Source organism: Zosterops lateralis, assembly GCF_965231275.1.
Source record: "Zosterops lateralis genome assembly, chromosome: 13".
Taxonomy (NCBI): Eukaryota; Metazoa; Chordata; class Aves; order Passeriformes; family Zosteropidae; genus Zosterops; species Zosterops lateralis.
Genome location: NC_139773.1, coordinates 20450032 through 20469973, shown reverse-complemented (window position 1 = coordinate 20469973; position 19942 = coordinate 20450032). Strand labels below are relative to the sequence as shown.

The following is a 19942-nucleotide window of genomic DNA, read 5'->3' as shown; positions in this document are numbered from 1 at the left end:
CTGTGCTGTGCCCGCTGCCGCTCGGGGCAGAGCGGGGTTTGTGCCCGTGGCTGCGGCCGAAGCCGAGCGGTTCCTCCCTGCAGCGCGGCGGGGGAGGCCGTCCGCCTTTGCTGCCAACAGCCAGAGCCGGCCCTAGCCCCTGTCTTCTGCTCTGCCCCACCGAGCCCCAGTGCTGGTGTCTGTCTCCCCGCCTCCCGGGCAGCGAGGACAAATAGCCGCCTGCCCCCGCAGCCCTCGGCCTGGCCAGCGCCAGGAGCTGTGGTTGCTGCCCTGGGGCACGACCTCTGCTGTGCTGCTCGGCAAGGCCCGCGGAGCTCCTGGGAATCCCGCTAGCTGCCGTGGGTGTGGTAAAGCGTCTGTGGGGAAAGGCTGCGGCCACGGCCGCTCCGTAGGGGGTTTTCTGTAGGCTGCCTGTGTCAGCACGTCTCAGCTTCCGAGGAGTGTGAGGTTTCACAGCGTCGGAGCAAGTGGCTGGCACGGGATGTCCTGTGCGCGCATCCTGCTGCACAAGATAATCGTTTCTCTTAAACTGGGTAAAACTCTGCCACAAGCCACTACAGCCACATCTGCCGCCTTCTACGAAGAAAGGAAGAGGTTTTATCATCCATGAAATCTGCTTGCTGGCAGGGAAATTTAGGAAGCAGGGGGGCAGAGCCATGCGTTAACAGTTCACTGGCAGTAGCAGAGCAGGTACTCCCATGTGGCAGAGGCTGTGTGGGGTGAGGCCAGCTCTGTCAGCCAGGAAAGCCCAATGCACATATGCTTTTCCACTTGGTGGGTCAGCACTGGAGCACAATCCCTAAGGGAGTGCACGGAAGTATTTTTCTTTTGGTGTTCTTGGTCTGGGCTGGGAGACATTCCTCTGGCAGCATCTCCTGCAGCCAGTTCAGGGGAGAGCAGAATCAATTTTTGGCAGCAGTACCACCCTGGTCTGGTCCCAGAATTGGCTGCAGAGGTCCCAAGGCCACCATGGAGGCTGACTCTCTTCTGGAGGGCTCTCCTTGGCCTACAGAGGTGCCAGAGCTGGGCAGATCCAGTTGGGTGACCACAATCTGGCTGGGCTGCAGGCAGGGCCGGCTGCCCCAGGCATGGGGGCAGGTGGGCCCAGCCCCTTGCAGCACCAGCTGGCTGTGCCTGGCATCCTGACTCAGTTCTTGCTCTAGTTATGGGGAAGGGTGTCCCAGCAGTGCCCTCCAAACAGACCTGTTTCTGTCCCAGAGCTCTGCTTCAGTGTGTCCCTGCATGAGACAGGGTTTACAGGGCTCCCTTGATGCCCTGAAGATGGTGGAGCCATGGAGGCATCGGTGCCTTTATAATCCTACAGCACCTTTATAATCCTACAGCACCTACAGCCTCTGCCAGGGACAAGCAAGTATGGATCTGTGTGCTCGTTGGTGTGATTCCAGTCTTTGCACCTAGATAACAACCAGAGCACCCACTCTGTTAACGTTGAGGGTTGTCACAGTGTGTCCCCACCTGGTCAGTCCTGTGCCACGTGGCAAGGAATAAGCTTTAACAGGACTTGGAGGAGCAGTTGGCCACAGCAGCTAAAAGGGAAGCCTGGAGATTGCACACAAAGCACATACTGTCCCATTCCAGTGAAGCAAAACTAAAGACCTGGGCAAACAGGGAAGTGTCTTCAAGCCTGGCTCAGTTCTGTGGCTCCAGGTGCTGGAGGTCATGGCAGGAAGACACCCTTCACTGTGAAGTCTCTTTGCCCCGTGTTCCCTTTCCCCAGCACAGTGGCTGCTGATATCTTGGCAATTGGCAGCTGGGCTGCATTGGCGTGGGAGGCACTTCATGAGGCTGAGCCAGGGGGTTCCTGCATGTGGTGTGAGGCCATGGAAGGCTGGCAGCCATTCCATGAGTGAGCCTGGGGCATGGGCCAGTCTGCCCCTCAGTGCTGTGCCAGCCACACCTGCTGCTCTTTGGGCTGGGCTTGTGTGTCCGTGTTTGTGAGCACCCCCTCCCCAGCCCACCAAAGCCCATGGGCACATGGCATTCCTTCTGCTGGGCTGCAGGTGGGCTCCTAGCCTGGTATTCCCTGCCCATGTGTGCTTGTCTTCCTGTGTGTGTCACTTGTGTGGAGCACCCCAAGTGCCACAGGCACTTTATAGAGTTAGGCTGAGCAAGGATATCCCTGCACCTGTACAGCAGGTGATGACAGGGTGCTGTCACAGGGCAGGTGATGGAAGGGCACATTCCACAGCACAGGGCAGGGGCAGAGCCAGACTAGGCTGTGCATCAATACCTTGCCAGTGTTAGGACTGCTGCTGACAAAGCCTAAGGCAGATAGTTACAGAACCCACCTTGAGCAGCTGCTGTTTGTGTCTGCAGGACAAGGTCAGGGTGTTTGGGCTGGGCCTGAGTCCCTGCGTGTGGCTACAGTGAGATGTTTTGTCTGGGAGTCAGAGATGAATAGAGCTGCTGGAGCCAGCATGACCTTGTGGAGCACAGATCCTGCCTGGCCACGGCAGTCCCAGCTCCCTGGGCACCAAAGGGCCTGCTGGTGGTATCCAGTGTGGAGGGGATGGACTGGAGAGACTCCAGGGAAAGGGGCTCCAGCCTTAGCTTTGGGAGAGTGTGAGGGCTGGACAGCACAGCAGAGGGGCTGTGGGCTCACCTCTGGCAAGGGGGGCACAGCAGGCTGCTTTGTGTTGGGTAAACCTTTTGGTATTGATTTGGTCCATCCAGATGTTTCTGCCTGCTGTTGCTGCCTGTTACTTGGTTTTCTCTGCTGGTTTCTCTGTGTGGGCTCTCTGCCCTTTTCCTGCTGTTGCCCACTCACTGGCTGCTCTCACCTGCAATCCTGCACGTCCTCCAGGCTGGGTGCCTGCAGGCAGGGGTACAGCCCCGTGCTGCTCTGACTCCCAGGGAGCTGGGGCAGATGGGCAGCTGTATTCTGCAACCTGAAAGCTAAAAACGAACCTGATTTTTCCATAAAAGTGGGTTTCTATTGATTGTGTGCACAGCCAAGACACACCACAGTGTGCTCAGTGAAGGGTAGTGTGGGGGACTCTCTCCAGCTCCCAGTGAGCAGTTTGGCCCCTGTGGCTGTAGTGAGAAAGAACCCCAGAGGATCCTGGCAGGGCAGACCTCGCAGGACGGGGCAGTCCAGTAGTGCTGCCAGTTTTCTGGGCACTGCCGCATGGAGCAGCTGCTCCTGCTGCCTCCTGGGCTGCACTGGTGCCTCTGAGCCATGGTCCCAAGTCTGAGAGGAGGGTTCATGATCCTGGCAGGGCACGGCCGTAGCTGTTTCACCCCCTGGCTGCATCATGGCTGGGGGCAGAGAGGCGTGCCCGGCATCCCTGTGAGCTGAGCGGGGCACAGCAGCTGCTCAGATCCGTGCTGGTGCCCGCACTCTCTGCTCCTTCTGCAGTGGGTCTCCTCCCCGTCCGTGGCGTTGTGCCGCCTGCAGACAGGTGCTTCCCGACCCGGCGTTTTCTTTGGCAGGGCTCTGGGGTCAGCGCGGGTCCCAGGCCGGTGGTTTGCGTAAGAGCGCGGTGTTTCCTGCCCGCCCGCCCCGCAGCGCCGCGATAAGCCCGCGGTGACAAGGGCCCTTTGTCAGCCCCGCTCAGCCCCGCGTGTCACAGGGTGCAGCAGCTCCTCACCTGTCCAGGCACGGCTGCCAGCGCCCAAAGGAGGCATCCAGAGATAAAGTTGATGGGTGGGGCAGGCAGCCCGCCTCCCACTCTCCCTCCCACCACCCACTCCGGATCTGCCCCTGTCCGTGTGTCCTCCATATAACCCCATGGGGCACAGCTGGCCTCCTGCTCCCCCAAGGGCTGGCCTGGGCTCACCAGCTCCAGGGACGACTCCTGAGCGTGCTGCGGTGACACGGGGGTGAGTGCTGCCTGTCTGATGGGTGCCCTCTGCCCCTGGCAGGGCCTGAAGGTGGTCTGGGGCACCACAGCCCCTGTGCCTGGTGATCTCTGGTGCAGCACTCGGGGGTGGATGCCAGGCCCGGCCCGATTACCTGCGGTCAGGGCGCTGCCCTGCAGAACTAACCCAGTTTAGCACAGCGACGTGCCCTGTGCTAGATTTTCTGGGCTGTTCTCAGCATCTCGGTTACCAAGGTGACTGTTTCCTGTGTGATTGCTAATGCTTCACGATCTCGATCATGGTCTCTGAGTGACTTCCTTTTCTCTGTAAAGAGCACTAGGACCTGCTCCTGCCGGGGGCTGCCAGACTCGTCGCAGGTGTGGAGGATTCAGGTCAGTTCGGGTTCAGGTCACTTTGGGTTCTGCAGCATTTGTTTTGCTAAGGACATGGTCCCGTGCCCACAGTGGGTTGTTCTTTACAAATGACAGCTGTGTTTCACTTCTCACCTTTTCTCCTTGGTGGAAATCTCTCTCTTGGAACGGGGCTGACAGGTTTTCCTTGTGTCGTTCCTTAGCACAGGGACCTCTGTCAGGCTGCTGCACACCGGCCTGGGGCTGTAGCAGGGGACCTCATGGAAATGTGATTCCCTCGGCCCGGCCGGGGAACTCCCGCTGCGGGATCTGCAGGGCTGGGACAGGCCGATCTGGTGGGCTCGTGTCCTGCCAGCCCCATGTCGCAGCAAAGCGCAGCACTGGCTGCGGCAGATGGGGGACGGGGCATCTCTGTGTGCCCTTCCCTGCAGGCGGTGAATACACCCTTATTTACACCCCTGGGCAGCGCCGGAGGCTCCGGGCTCTCACAGCAGACCCGGGTCTCCAGCCCGGGCCGGGGCAGAGGAACCCCGGCTGGCGGGGACAGCCCCGTGCTCGGTGCAGGGGAGGCCGCGCAGGGCCCGGGCCGTGCCCGGTACTGACACCGGAGACCGGCCCCGGTTGTGGCCGCGGCGCGGAGGGGCTGCGGGGGTCTGTGCCGGCAGCTCGGGCCGGGAGGGGCGGGCGGCCGTGACGGCATCCGGCGGCGCCCGGCAGAGCAGCGGCGGGGCCGGGCCGGGCCGGGCCGTGCCGGGCCAGGAGCCGCGCGGGGCCGGTGTGGCGGCCGTGGGGCGGGGCGGCGCTGACAGCTGCGCGGCGTAAACAGGGCCCCGCCGGCCGCCCCGGCCGCCCCTGCCTGGGCCGGGCCCGGCTCCGGGGCGGGCGCTCCGGGCGCCCCGCGGCGTGACGCGGCGCCGCCGACAGACGGGCCCGGCCGCCGACGGGACGGAGCGGAGCGGAGCGGAGCGGGGCGGGCAGGGCAGGGCAGGGCAGGCCGCGGTAAGGGCGCAGCGCCGGCACCGGCCCGGGGCGGCTCGGCCGCGGTTTGACAGCTGGGGCTGCCCCGCCGGACGGGGCCGGGCGGTGGCGGGGCCGGGGAGAGCGGCGGGGCCGCGATCTCCGGGCAGCCCCGGGCTCAGAGCGGGGATCTGCGGGGATCTGCGGGGATCTGCGGGCCCGGGAGCGAGCGGGGAGCCGGGCGGCCCTCCCGGGGCTGGCGGGGGCAGCCGGAGCCGCCGAGGGGAGCCAGGCCGCGTCCCGCCCCGGCCCCGGCCCCGGAGCCGCCCCGCGGGTGCAGGCCCGGGCCCGCCGCTCTGCCCGGGGCCGCCGGGGGGCCGCTCTGCGGGGCTGGGTCCTCGGGCAGCGAGCGCCGGCCGGGCCGGGAGCGGGGCCGGGAGCGCTCTGGGCTGTCCCGGCACGCGGTGGGTCGCCGGCGGCGGGGCCGGGGGGGATGCGTCCCGGGATCGGGGCTCTCCCCGCGGGATCGGGGCTCTCCCCGGCGGGATCGGGGCTCTCCCTGGCGGGATCGGGGCTCTCCCCGGCGGGATCGGGGCTCTCCCGGCGGGGTCCGGGCTCTCCCCGGCGGGGTCCGGGCTCTCCCCACGTGCGGCGGTCACCGCTGGCGCCGGGCCCAGCGAGGTGGGGAAAGTGCCCGGCCCGGGGGTCAGGTGTGGGCACGGACACTGGCAGACCGTGGGGACAGTGTTCCGCTGTGCTGTGGCCTTGGCACTCTGGCCCCGGGGCTCCCGTGCAGCCTCCGGCGGGTGCTCACCGCTCTGGGCGCTTCGACGGCGCGGCCCGGCCGGGGCTGGTCGAGATGCGGTCACTTGTGAAAACACCCCGTTATTCGAGTCCCTGCGCTGTCCTGGCCTACGGCAGGGTCTCCGGGGCTGCCCGAGCTCTCTGTTCTGGCCGAGCCCCAGGCTGCCAGCCCACTGTGGCCGCCTCTGGACCGAGGGCGATGTGGCTCCTCTGGGCACTGCCGGCCCTCACCTTTCCAGCTGTCTGTGAAACATGACCAGATAGTCCAGGGTCCCTCTGGAGCTCCGGGTGTGGAGCTTATCCTGGCACCATCATCTCGTGGGCTCCCTTACGCTGGGTGGGTCACTCCCTGCTCTTTCCCTACAAGTTTCTTGCGTTTGCCCTCCTACGAGGTGTGAGCTGTTCCTGGGCATCCCTGGGTTCGTGCTGGAGGTGAAGGTCTGCCCCTTTTCCTGGTCCTGGTTTCCAGCGGGTTGTGGGGATGAGTCACACCGGTGTCACCATGTTGTGCTCCAGAGGAAGGGCAGAGCTGAGCTGCTGCTGGTGACAAGCAGCACAGTGCTTGCCGTGGCTGCCAGGGGCTGCCTGGTCAGTGGCTGTGGGGATGAGAGGCTGTGCTAGCTGGAGACCAGGAGCTCCCCTTGACTTTCCTCCCTCCAGTCTCTCCTTGTGCTGGGGTTCCTCACACAGCCCCTGGGGACATCTCCTTTGGTCTCCCCTTGGGACTGGAGAGGCAGGCCCACCTCTCGTGGTCGCTCCCACCTCTGTACCCAGACAGTCCCATCCCAGCTGGAGCAGGGGTAGCGGCAGCAGGAGGAACAGTGTCCTTTACCTCGCCTTTCCCCTGCTTTGCTGCCCTCCTCTCGGGCTGGTTGACTCCCTGTGTTTATAAGCAAACATTGAGTAATAGGCAAGGTAAACAGCATCTCCATGCAGGAGCAGCCGTGTGGGCACCCCGCCAGGCCAGGCGGCTCCTTGGCTGTCCGTGTGCTGTGGGGGGCAGGCGGTGCTGTGTGCCCAGGCCCCTTTTCCAGTGGCTGACCCACGTCCTGGCGTGGTGCAGCCTGCCCTCCCTGGGTCTGAGGAAAGGTGCCCTGGGCCTGACCACTGTCGTGTCTCTCTGCAGATCGTGCTTCTGTCCTGGACGGTCTGTTCCTGTGCTTTTGTGGGCTTGGCCCCATGTGGGCTCGGGCTGAGCTGGGACCAGTAGGGCAGAGAGGCCGGTGTGCCTCGGAGTGCTGACGCTGGGAGGCTGCTGGACCTCCTGCTGCCAGGACCCTCCTGCTGCCAGGACCCTCCTGCTCCCGGCTTGAGGAACCCCGATACTCTGATGGATCTGAGGCCCTGCGCGCTGCTGTTGCTCTGGACTCTGGTGGTTGCCCTCACTCTCCTGGACCAGGACGTGCTGGCCCAGCATATTTACACCAACACCTGGGCTGTGCTCGTCCCTGCAGGACCCCAGGAGGCTGACAGGCTGGCCAGGAAGCATGGATTCCTCAACCTAGGCCCGGTAAGTCTCCTGCTTTCTGTCTTCTTGTGGAACTAGTGTTTTCTGCCGTGGTCTGGGGAGGCCCTGAACTTAGTCCCAGAGCTGGCTTGGGGCCTGCTCTTTTTGGCAGCAGAGCCACTGTGTTTGTGCCTGTTTACTGTGGCCTTCCAGTATCTGCTGCCTTGACCTGATGGTGGCAATTAACTGTGTGGAGCCAGAGCCTCCCCCTGTTACTGGGACCTTCTGGTCAGATGGAATGGCACAACGTGGCACAGCACACTGCCTGCTGGATGGGGAAGGAGGAAAAGCCCATCCTAGCATGAAGGAACTGGGCTGGAAGTGCTGTGTGATGATGGATGAGAGGGCTTCCAGATTCCACTGTTGCTCCCCACAGCAATCTGCCCAGTGCAGCGTGGCCTCGGCTCAGCGGGACAGCAGCAGCACCTCTCAGCTATCCCCAGAGGGGATCTGACAGCAGTTGTGTATTCTTACCCCTAAACTGTCCTTGACATAAGGTGTGTCAGCAGGTTCTCCCAGCGCTCAGCTTTCCCTGCTGTCAGCCAGTGTGCGTGGCTGTGCTGGGAGTGAGCTGTCTCTCCGGGAAGGAAGTGCAGGGTGAAATCCCAGAGGAAATTGCACAACTGGTGGCTGTGGTGTCAGGACCTTGCTGTGAGCAGCTGCTGGGAGCAGTGGCAGTAGGAAGGTGACTGCTGCAGGAGCCAGTGGGACCTTGTCCTGCCACCCAAAGGAGCCCTGTGTGGGCACTGGGTACACAGGGCCCTCTGGGTCCTCTGGGACTGGTGCCATAGGAGTCAACTGTGGGGGTTGTGGCTACACCCAGTGAGGGTGTCCACGCTGGATGGGCCATGGCATGGCCTTGGGCAGCTGCTGTCAGTGTGGAAGTGGCTCAGAGCAGATCTCAGGGGAAAGAACTTGTCAGGGCAAGGCACTGTCCTGCATAGGGGACTGGGAGAGTGGCATGTCCCACCAGACTGGATCTCTGATGAGACCCCTTGGAGTGGGGATGGGGCTGAGGTACCATCAGCCTGCTCCTGGCAGTGCTTCCCATCGTGCTGTGGTGCCTGATCCCAGGCCTGGCTGCCAGGGCCAAGGGACACTGGTTCTGTGGTTTCATCTCCACAGTGCGGGGCCTTGTGCTTCAGGTGAGAGCCCAGGCCTGTCATGAATTCCATCCCTGTGAGCCACAGATGCTCTGTGCCAGCTCTGCCCTTGTCTTCTCCCCATGCTGTGGTTCTGTGGCTGGAGGCTGGCACCTCTTCCCGGCTCCCCATCCTCTCACAGCAGTGAGCCTGCCCTTGCAGGCAGAGCCCCACATGCTGTAGCAGCCCAGGCTGTGGCAGGAGCTTCTGGTCTGGGCATGTTTTCTCCTGTTCTGGAGCCTGTCCCATTGTCTGTGCTGCGGGACAAGGTTTGGCTGGCCAGGGCTTTGCAGAGGGGTCCTGGCAGTCCAGTGGGAAAAGCAGGGCTGGAAGGAGCCTGGCTTTCCCTCGCAGGTTTCTGGACTGCTGCCACTGGGACAGGATGTGCAGCCAGGCTGGGAGTGTGGGGTCCGGGTGTATCTGACAGTGCCCCAGTGAGAGGGCCCCAGAGTCCTTATCTGAGAGGATCCTGGCCTCAGCCTGGGGTCTGGACACTGTCCCCAAAGCTGTGCTGTCCTGGCATACCTCTGGCTCCACTGCTGCCTGTGGGGTGGGAACCAGTGGCACCTCAGGCAGAGGGCCCATGACTGGTCCCAGTGGCCTTGGGGAGGGCTTGAGGGAGGGCACAGGGGCCTTGAGGGGGACACAGAGAAGGGGGCACAGGCATTGCCCCCACAGCTGGGATTGGGGTCACTGGGGAAGGGCACTGATGGTGCCATCCTTGGCTGTGGTGGCAGGACAGTGCCATGCTGGGAGAGGTGGTCCTGTCTCCCACACTGCAGGTGCAGCATGTTGCTCCACTCCCGGGGCCATGGTCAGGCATGCAGGCAGCCTTCTAGCCCTGGGACTGGCCAGGGTAGGTGTGAGCTGTGGCCAGGGGTTGGGCAGCAGCGCTGAACTGGCACCAAGGACACGTGCTGGGGGGTAGCTTTGCCCTTGCTGAAGACAGGAACGGTGGAGATTAGGGTGGAAGTGTGTGGGCTGGCCAGCTCCTGGCTGCCACCAGTGTCAGTGCAGACCTAATCCAGTTGGATGACCAGTCAGAGCTGTCATCTGCGTGCAGGAACAATCTGGACACTGTCCATACCCCTGTAACAGGGTGAGGGATGATGAGGGAGGGCAACCAGCCTGCAGCTTGCATTCCCCCACCAGCCCTGTGCAGAGGCTTTGTACCTTGACAGCTCCTCAAGGGCTCTGAACTGACAGGCACCCTGGGCTGTCCTGGGGGAACACAGGGTACCAGAGGAGCAGGTCCAGGGTTTGTGCTGAAGTGTGCACCCTTCCAGAGCTGGCTTCTGCTCTGGGCCTGGGGGTGCTCAGCTGGGTGCACCTTGCTCAGCCCAGTCTGTCCAAATTGGCAGCACATCTGCAGAGCTCTGATAAGCTGGGGAGATTTGTTAGCCCTAAACAGACTGTTTTGGGGCAGGCTGAGATGGAGGAGGGTGAGATGTTCTTCTATTCCTACAACCCTTGCAGCCCAGCCCCTCCAGCTCTGGCACCGCCTGGGCAGCTGGATCCTGCCTGTGGCTGCTGCCTGGGCTTTGTGACTCACAGGGGGCTGGGTTCATGCTTGGCCCCCTCTCCCAGTCAGGGCAGGCTGCTGGGCTGGAGGCCCTGGGCGGCCAGGGTGGGGCCACTGTGTCTGTCAGCCCCAGGACGTGCGGGAGGGGACACGGAAATGACAGTACTGGAGAGGGTTTGGGATTTAAAAATAACCATCTGGGCAGCAGCATGGCCTCCTGGCCCCACCAGCTGTGCTGAATTCCCATCCTGCCCCAGCTGGGCTGTGCTGGAGTCCCAGTCTGGGCTGTCCCCACATGGGAGTGGAGCTGGGGTGAGCACAGCACGGCTGCTTGGCAGTGGGAGTTGGACACTGCTGGGGTTGGATGCCTGCCTGCCTCCTGCTCTGCCCCACTGACACTGGCTGTGCCCCAGGTAGAGGCTGGCACTGGGTGGGTGTTCCAGTGGGGCACTTGGCGAGAAGCCAGCAGCCTGTTCAGAGGTGTAGAGGCTGGTGCAGACCCTGCCCTGGCTGGGACCACCTGGGCTGTGGGGCCTGGAGCCACTGGGACCTCCTTCTAGAAATGAGCTGGTTGGCACTGGGAGAGAAGCAGTGGGTTTGTCTCCTGAGTCTGGTGTCTCTCACAGGCTGACTCTGAAAGGCCTGTCCCTCTGCCACTGCTTGTCTGGGGCCTTCCTGCCAGGGCAGCAGCTTTTTTGGGCAATGTGAGACTTGCTGCCATGTGGGGACCTGTGGGAGGGTGGGGTGCACAGTGGCTGCGTTTCTGGTACTCCAGGGTCTTCCCACTGCCTTGTCACCAGCTGCCACAGCTTCTCACAGGAAGTCCTGCCCTGAGTACTTGACAAAAGCCTCGCCAGCCACTCTGGTGTGGGGGGCCCAGCCTGTGCATGACTGCCCCGGAGCTCAGGATTGCAGATATGGGGTGTAGAGACTCAGGGAGACGGGGCTGTCACATCTGTCCCATGAGCAGCATTTCTCTGTTGCAGATCTTTGGTGACTATTACCACTTTCGGCACCGCGGTGTGGTGAAGCGTTCTCTGTCGCCCCACCAGCCCTGGCACAGCCGCTTGGCCAGGGAGCCACAGGTACGAGTGAGGAGGGCCTGACTTTGGTCCCGGGCCCTTCACAAGGGCCTGAGAGCCAGTGCTGGGCACAAGACAAGGCTGAGCTGCCTTAACCGTTCCTTGGCAGAGGCAGGTGGGAGCCCACCACGTGTCTGGCAAGGGCAGGGGGTTGGTGGACCCAGCATCATTGGCCTGTGGGTTGTTGCAAACCCAGCACCAGGGAGAGCTTCTGTTCCCAGGAGAGCTCTGTGTACTTGTACACAAGACAAGGTGTGCAGGGCAATAAACAGATCCCAGAGCAGGGATGTGTGGGGGCTGCTGTTTTCCCCAGTGTCTGGCTTCAGCCCAGGCCCTGGAAGGTGTGTGGTGTGGCAGCTCTCAGCAGCCCGTGTCTCAGGGGAGCTTGGCACTCTGACCGTCCCGCTCCACTGAAGCACAGCCTTTGCAGGGCACAGCCAGGCAGGGGGCCTGGAGGGGAGGACTGGGGGTGGCAGTAGCTCTGACAGGTCCAGAGCTGACTATGAGCTTCCTGGGGAGAGCCCCTCCAGGCAGGCTGAGGGCTGGGGTCATGGGGAACTCATGGCATGAGGGGTTGGCAGGGGGCCCCACGCCTTCTCTGCCCTTAGGTGCAGTGGCTGGAGCAGCAGGTGGCAAAGCGCAGGACCAAGAGAGACATTTTCATGGAGCCCACGGACCCAAAGTTCCCACAGCAGTGGTACCTGGTGAGTGTCGGGGGAGGAAGGGGCACATGCTCAGGATTCCGGATCTGAGTTTGGGGACACAGATGTGGCAACCTAGGAAGTGATGTCAGGCAGTGGCTGCTGGGCTGGCAGGAGGGAGGAGGAGAAGGGGGAAAGCCTGGGGCAGCCACCTAGTGCTGTGTTATGGGAACACCCCAGGGAAGAGGCTCTGCTGGCAGAGCTGTGGCTCCTGGCTGGAGTGCTGGGAGGGCTGGGGGGAGCCCAGGGCCAGACTAGTAGGTGCAGCCTTTTGCTTGGCCCACGAATAGGTCCATCCCTCTGCCTGCTTCCTGGAGCTTGGGCACAAGCCTGATCTCTGCAAGGGGTGCCTTGTCTGTGGGACTCAAACCAGTCTGGGGCTCAGTCTTACTTTCAGAGCAGCCCTTCTCAGCTAGTTGTGCCCAACCCTGTGCCCAGGTCCCTGGGGTTCCTCATCACAAACCACAGAAGAGCAGGGTGAGAACTGGGTGGGTTTTGGGCACACACCTGTCTCAGTGGCCACGGCTGGGTGCATCTCCTAGTCCCAAGGCTTCTTTTGACAGTACAACACAAACCAGCGGGACCTGAATGTGCGTCAGGCTTGGGAACAGGGATACACGGGCAAGGGCATAGTGGTGTCCATCCTGGATGACGGCATTGAGAAGAACCACCCTGACCTGGAGGCCAACTATGTGAGTTTGGGTGATGGTGCAGGGCAGAGTGCCAAGAGAGCTGGTGTGGGCAAGTGTCCCTGCAGGGCAACCCCACAGCTGGTACAGGGCTGGTGCCCTCCATGGTGGGATTGGAGCCTGCCTGCCCTGCTCAACTCAGCCTCAGGCCGTGGAGTGCAAGCACGAAGTAAGGGTAATGGGGCTTGGTGGCTAAGGTAGACAGTCTCCAAGTGTCTAATTTGTCTTCCAGGACCCAGGGGCAAGTTTTGATGTCAATGACCAGGACCCAGACCCGCAGCCCCGCTACACGCAGATGAATGACAACAGGTGAGGCAGAGGGGAGGGATGAAGATACAGAGCCTAAGTGTGGCAGGGACTTAGTGCAGTGCCACCCCACATGGGCTGCTGGAAGCTGTGAGGCTGGAAGCTGTACCAACCCCTGTGCTCCTCGCACCCTTTATCACCGTGCTTTGTCCTGTTTTGGTTGCAGACATGGCACACGCTGTGCTGGGGAAGTGGCTGCTGTGGCAAACAACGGGATCTGTGGTGTTGGTGTGGCATACAATGCCAGGATCGGAGGTGGGTGCTGCCCTGCCCTGCGCTGTGGGCGTTGAGCAGCAGCAGCAGCTGAGCTGGGGACCCTGGCACTGCTGCTGCAGCAGCCCTGTGACAGCCCGTGGCACAGGTGGCAGTAGGGGGTGGAGGGTCTCACCAGTGACACCCTGGCCACTCTGCCCCAGCTGGTCGCCTGTGACATTTGCTGTCTGGCCCTAGGTGTGCGCATGCTGGATGGGGAGGTGACGGATGCTGTGGAGGCCCATTCCCTGGGTCTCAACCCCAACCACATCCACATCTACAGTGCCAGCTGGGGCCCTGAGGACGACGGCAAGACCGTGGATGGCCCGGCCCGGCTGGCAGAGGAGGCTTTCTTCCGTGGGGTCAGCCAGGTGAGGAGGAAGGTTTGCTGAGGGAGCTGGCCTTCCTCCTGCCCTCCTCCCAGGCCTTACTTCCTTCTGCCTGCCCTGGTTGTTACCCTGGCCCTCCCAGGATGAGCCATCTTCCAGCCCATCTCTAGGATCAGGCTCTGTTAGTTTTTCTTGTTCTTTCTGTGTGATGGCTCTGAGTCAGGACTCCTCCCATGTGGTGTTATCTCACCGCTGTGAGGGCTCCTGTGTGGGATGCTCTCTCCCTGCTCTCCCAAGCCCTCTCCTGGTTCTTGTCTGATTTTGTGCCAGCTGCTCACCCTTGCTTCCTCCACCCATCCTCCCCCACTGTCCCTTTGTGCTGGCAGTGTTGCCCACCTGGGGAACTGTTTCATGTTCTGCCAAGGATTCCCTACAGGGAGATGTATGTGGTGCCATGCTGACTCTGTCATGTCCTCTGCCACAGTGGCTGCCACATTTTGGGGCCAAGGCATGGCCGGGACTGTGTTGTGGGCTCCTGCAGCTCTGCCAGGCACTGCAGTCTCATGCAGACTGAGTCAGGCCAGGTGACTTCTGAGCAGAAAAAGACTTGGGCTCCTGGAAGCCTCACATTGTCTGGGCCTCCTGCTGTCTGGTGTGTCACCCACTGGGACAGCCCTGGAGCCTCAGCAAGGTGCTGGGCACCCTCCATAGGCATTGTGGTGGTGAGGGCACCCAGGTTGGTGGGCTGTGGCTGGGCTATCATGCTGTCCCCTGTGTCCCAGCTGCATCTGCTCTGTCTGTCCGACTCAGGCTGGCACCATCCACTTGCTCCCAGCTCCAGCCTGGGGTTTCCTGTGTGTGGCAGTATTGGTGCTTGCCCTCACCCTGCCTCTATTGCTAGGGCCGAAACGGGCTGGGCTCCATCTTCGTCTGGGCATCTGGGAATGGGGGCCGAGAGCATGACAGCTGCAACTGTGACGGTTACACCAACAGCATCTACACACTGTCCATCAGCAGCACCACACAGTACGGCAACGTGCCCTGGTACAGCGAGGCCTGCTCCTCCACCCTCGCCACCACCTACAGCAGCGGCAACCAGAATGAGAAGCAGATTGTGAGTGGGGGCTGTTGCTGTCCGCAGGCTGGGGGCTCTGGGGGTGGGATGTCCCTGCAGCATTCCTGCCCTGGCGCTCCTCCTTGCAGGTGACGACTGACCTCAGACAGAAATGCACTGAGTTGCACACTGGGACATCGGCCTCTGCGCCCCTGGCCGCTGGCATCATCGCCCTCGCCCTGGAAGCCAAGTAAGGGCAGGACAGAGGGGGCTGGATGGGAGGGCCGTGCCAACCCCATGCAGCAGTGGGACCTGGATGTGGACCTGCCTGGGGCCAGCAGGAACTAGCACTGACCTGAGCTCCATATCTCCCTGCAGCAAAAACCTGACCTGGCGGGACATGCAGCACCTGGTGGTGCAGACCTCGAAGCCAGCTCACCTGAATGCCAATGACTGGATCACCAATGGTGTTGGCCGCAAAGGTACTGGGGTGCTGGGGTGGGACCAGGGTCTCCCACATGTACCACTAGGCTTGAGGTGCTGAGGCAGAGTGCCCTGGCAGCCCTGTGGGGTGAAGGAGACACCAGGAGGGCCGCAGTGAGCATGCAGTGTGGCCAGGCAAACATCCCCCACTGGGTACCCCAGGAGCAGCGCTGACCCCCTCTTTGTCCACAGTCAGCCACTCATATGGCTACGGGCTGCTGGATGCCGGGGCCATGGTGAGCCTGGCCAAGAACTGGACCACGGTGGGACCTCAGAGGAAGTGTGTCATTGACATCCTTGCAGAGCCCAGGTACAGGCTGGTGAGCCCAGGAGAGAATCACTCGGCGTCTGTTCTGCACAGCAGCTTGGGAGCCTCTGGGCCCCGAGCAGGGAGTGGGGACAATCTCGGGGGCTGAACTGCTGCTGAGACCCTTGGAGCATCCTCCTGTGAGAACCTATGGAGAGCTGGGAAAGGCACCTCCAGCCATCCAGCACTGACGTCACTGATGAGCCTCCCCGCTGTGGGGCTGGGCCAGTGAATGTGGGCAGGCTGGGGCGCTGTGGTTGGGGTGCAGCCAGCACGAGTCATCCTGGACAGAGGGGCTTTTCAGGGGGCAGACAGAAGCTCCTTTGACTCCTGCTTGGCTGCTGCTGCCACAGTGCAGCATGTGCAGTCTTGTCTGTGGCCAGGGCACGCCCTAGGGGCTCCTGGGTGGGGGGATCATGTTTCTGTGCATGAAGGGAGCTAGGGCTGGGCCCTGCCCTGACCCCCCCAGGGGAGCCAGCCCTGTGTGGATACAGCAGGCACATCCTGTGCTGGGGGAGCAGCCACACGCCAGCAGCAGGATGGGGACAGCTCTGCCCATCCCATCCCTGGCAGTGCCATGCAGGGTGTAGCTGGCCTGCAGTGCGTGAATAAAGGGACTATTCAGGGCTTGCATGGAGTGGTGCCTGGGGAGGCAGCGCTGGGCAGCGCAGTTCCCCCTCATGCCCAGGAGCTGGGGCACTCCTTCTCCTACTTGCACCCGTCTGGGAATGGCACAGTGGTGGTGCCACTCTGACCCGCTGCGGGTTTGATTCCCGCTCTGGCTGCCCTGGTGCCCAGTCCCCAGGACAGCTGCAGAGTCCCACAGCAAGAAATGGGGACTGTGGCATGTCCCCCTGGTGTGAGACTGGCCTCAACCATGCCTGTCCTTGGCAGGGACATTGGGAAGCGCCTCGAGGTACGGCGGAAAGTGGATGCCTGCCTGGGGAAAGCCAACTACATCAGCCGGCTGGAGCACGCGCAGGCCAGGCTGACGCTGTCCTACAACCGGCGGGGGGACCTGGCCATCCACCTGGTCAGCCCCATGGGCACCCGCTCCACCCTCCTGGCTGCCAGGTGGGTGCTGGGCTGTGGGGTGCCCCAGGCTGGCCCCTGGCCTAGGCTGGCACAGGTGAGTTTGGGATATGTTGACACACACATCTTGCCTCTGTTGCTCAGGCCGCACGACTTCTCGGCCGATGGCTTCAATGACTGGGCCTTCATGACAACACACTCGTGGGATGAGGACCCCTCTGGGGAGTGGGTGCTGGAGATTGAGAACACCAGTGATGCCAAGAACTATGGTAGGGGTGTGCTTCCCCATCCACTGCCTCCCTTCAAGTCTGGGATGTGAGCTGTGTGGTCACCCAGCTTCCCCCCTGCTCCTGAGCTGTGAGGGGCCAGTAACATCTTGGATGTTTTGGGTGATCTGGCTGGGGAGAGGCTGGACTTGGGCATGTGGGATGGTGCTGCAGCCCCTCTGGGGCAGCGGGAGTCCAGGCAGAAGGAGGCCCCATGCTAGCTCCCCATGCTAGACCCCATGCTGACCTCCTCCCCTTGGGGCTCCTGTGCAGGGGCATTACCCCACAAGAGGCATTCTCCCAGGTAGTGGGCACAACCCTGCTGTCCCTTGGCAGCTGAGATGGGGACCAGCGTGTGCCCCCTCCCTGTGCCTGTCAGGGGCATGAGTGGTCTCGTGGGTACCTCTGTGGTCCTCACCCTGCATTGTTGCAGGCACGCTTACCAAGTTCACGCTTGTGCTGTATGGGACGGCCACCGACTCCCCCAGCCTCTCCAACCAGCTGGAGAGCAGTGGCTGCAAGACCCTGACCCCCAGCCAGACCTGTGTGGGTGAGTATGGGGACAGCAGGGTGGGAATGTGGGCACAAGCAGCCCCCAGCCCATCTGACCCTGCCTATCCCACAGTCTGCGAGGAGGGATACTACCTGCACCAGAAGAGCTGCCTGAAGCACTGCCCTCCTGGCTTCGCACCCGGTGTCCAGAACACACACTACAACCTGGAGAACAGCGTGGAGCCCATTGCACCCCACCTCTGCCTGCCCTGCCACCCTTCCTGTGCCACCTGTACAGGACCTGGCCCCAACCAGTGCCTCACCTGTCCTGCACACTCTCACTTCAGCAGCCTGGACTTCTCCTGCTCCCACCAGACACAGAGCAGCCGTGCGTCCCCTGCCCTGGTAGATGGCGAGGGACCAGCTGAGGCCCCCCCTCCAGTCAACTTGCCTGTCCTCATTGCCAGCCTCAGCTGCATCCTCATCGTCATCATCTTTGTCACCATCTTCTTGGTGCTGCAAGCACGCTCAGGCTTCAGCCTGCGGGGTGTGAAGGTGTATGCCCTGGACAGCGGGATCATCTCCTACAGGGGGCTCCCCTCCGACATCTGGCAGGAGGAGGGTCCCTCTGAGTCGGACGGTGAGGATTATGAGGCCCACAGCGAGAGGACTGCCTTCATCAGAGACCAAAGTGCCCTTTGATGAGCCCTCCTGCCCCTCCCTCCTCCCTGCCCTGCACTGCAGGGCTGAGGCAGGCGAGGCTGAGGGGCCCTGGACTCTGCCCCTGTCCCCTTCCTGCACTGCAGCAGCCTGGGGCTCCCACCCACTGGCACCGTCCCTCAGCCCCAGTCTGGGTGGCTAGGCGTGGTCCTGCAGGCACCATCCCCAGCACAGCACCGTCCCAGTCTTGTACCATCTCTCCTGGCCCTGTGCCCATCCTGTGCCCCATGCTGGGGTGTTTGGTGGCAGTGGGGCCCCTGACACTTCCTGGCCCTGCATGGGCAGCAGTGTCTCCCCTGCTGAGTACATGGCTGCTGCTTGGGGTCCTGTGAGTTCTCCAGGGTGGGCAGCGTGTGAAGTCCCTGGAGCTGCCATGGTTCAGGGTGGGCTCCTGGGGCAGGGTTGGCTCTGCTCCCAGGGCTGAGCCCAGCCTGTGCCACAGCATCCCCGTGCCCCTCCCACCCTCTGTGTCTCGGGCTCTGTTTGTTGTGTCCCAGCTCCCTGCCACCTCCCGTGGGCCTGTCCGCTTCCACCCGTGCCCTTCAACAGCAATAATGGCCAGGCCTCAGCTGCTGCTGCCCACTGCCTGCCCATCCCACCACCGCTGCCTGCAGCGAGTAGGAGCCCTGGCACCGGGGAGCATCAGACTGGGCACCGCCTGACCCAGTGCCCATGGCACAGCCCACAGCCTGGGCAGGGACCCCTCACACAGTCCCTGCTTTGGGGGGCTGCCTCGGGCCCCTCGTGTTCTGCCCCTGGGCAGGGCTGTAGGTGCTGCTGGCTGGGACTGTCAGGTAGCGCCAGTGCCAGCACTGCCCCAGCTCTGCCTGCGTCCTGCCTGTGCTGGGCAGTGCCCAGCATTCCTGCAGCCCTAGCCCCCGATGTGCCTTGCCCCCACTTGGTGACAATCTGTTCTGCTCCCCGCTGGAGCCCTTCCCCTTGCTGCCCCTTCCCTGTGGGCTGGGGGCCAGTGCCACGAGCTCCTCTGCCGTCTGCCGCCGCACACCGGGGCCATGGTGTAGGCTCCACCTGCGCCAGCCATGGACGGAGCCACTGGCCAGGGGCCACAGGACTATTTTTCTATAACAACTTTTTGGTGCACAGTAATTTTTTCTTGTAATTTAATCAGCCGGGAGCTGCCTCCTGAGCCTGTTTTTAATTTAATGGATGTGGATATAACGCTAGAGAGACTGAGTTATTAAATGTTCAGAACTATGCAAACCAGCTCCGCTGCCTGTGCTCTGTGTGCCGTGGGTGCCCTGGCTGGGGCTGTGGCCTGGCTGTGGAGACCGTGGGCCTCAGGGGCACCCAGATCTGCTCTGTCTGCAAGTGTGTGCACACGAAAAGCCTGGGGCCCTTGCACCCCTTTCCCACAGCAGGGAGGTTCAGTCCCTTCAGCACAGCCTGGGGCCCAGCTGCAGCCCCTGTGTCTAGCACCACCCTGCAGCCCGAGCACGATGCTCCTGGTGCAGGAATGGCCAGGCTGGACCTGGGACCGTGGCCACTCACGCTGTGGCCAAACTGCAGACACAGCCCCCCTCCCCAGCCTCACCGAGCCCCCCACAGAGGAGCCTGTTGGGGCCGCAGCTCAGTCACAGAGGCAGCTCCTCTCTGGGAGCCCCTGGGCCGCACGTATCCCGGGCCGCGGCGGCTTCCTGTGGTCAGGAGCGAGGTCCCCGTGGCGTACACAGCCTGCAGCCTGTGCTCACTGCTCTTCCTCTTCTCACGAGGCGGGGCTGCGGGCGGGCAGCAATCGGGGCTTCCAGAGAGAGCTGTTGCACTTGCGGTCAGAGGCAGAGCCGCCCAGCCCTGACCGGCCTGGGGCAGGCGGGGAGGGGACCCGCGCTGCCCGGGGGATGCCGAAGGGATGCTGCTGGTGGGAGAAGCAGTACCGTGCCAGCCCCTGCCTCGGAGCTGCTCCAGGGCGCGGCCACCCCACATTGCCCCGCTATAGGAAGGCGAGTCAGCAAAGCTCCCGCCTGAGACGCTTTTTCCCGGCCTTCCTCTGAAAGCGGAGTCGGCCCGGCAGTGTCCTGCAGGTGACACTGAAACTGCTCTGGCGCCGGAACCTCTCTGCCAGTCACAGGAGAGGGCTCAGGCCAAA

General features: G+C 62.8%; 1 protein-coding gene across 2 annotated transcripts; it reads left to right on the top strand.

Annotated features, from left to right (window-relative positions):
* Nucleotides 1-3949: 3949 nt before the first annotated feature.
* FURIN (furin, paired basic amino acid cleaving enzyme) lies at nucleotides 3950-19053 on the top strand. Of its 2 annotated transcripts, none has more exons than XM_083870988.1 (16): nucleotides 3950-4214; nucleotides 7081-7464; nucleotides 11112-11210; nucleotides 11816-11911; nucleotides 12472-12600; nucleotides 12830-12906; nucleotides 13070-13158; nucleotides 13354-13526; nucleotides 14386-14598; nucleotides 14688-14788; nucleotides 14917-15020; nucleotides 15214-15331; nucleotides 16223-16402; nucleotides 16505-16629; nucleotides 17060-17176; nucleotides 17252-19053. In XM_083870988.1, the coding sequence occupies exons 2-16, from the start codon at nucleotides 7285-7287 to the stop codon at nucleotides 17818-17820; spliced, it is 2370 nt and encodes a 789-aa protein (XP_083727114.1). In that variant the 5' UTR covers nucleotides 3950-4214; nucleotides 7081-7284; the 3' UTR covers nucleotides 17821-19053. The 2 variants fall into 2 exon arrangements, with proteins under 2 accessions (XP_083727114.1, XP_083727113.1); XM_083870987.1 differs by lacking the exon at nucleotides 3950-4214 and adding an exon at nucleotides 5130-5192.
* Nucleotides 19054-19942: the final 889 nt, after the last annotated feature.

What these genes read in the sequence shown, in the direction of transcription:
- FURIN (XM_083870988.1), top strand. Translation starts at nt 7,285, where the DNA reads ATGGATCTGAGGCCCTGCGCGCTGCTGTTGCTCTGGACTCTGGTGGTT. An exon ending in TCCCACAGCAGTGGTACCTG is followed by an intron (nt 11,912 to 12,471) that starts GTGAGTGTCGGG and finishes TTCTTTTGACAG; the next exon opens with TACAACACAAACCAGCGGGA. An exon ending in TCCACCCTCCTGGCTGCCAG is followed by an intron (nt 16,403 to 16,504) that starts GTGGGTGCTGGG and finishes TCTGTTGCTCAG; the next exon opens with GCCGCACGACTTCTCGGCCG.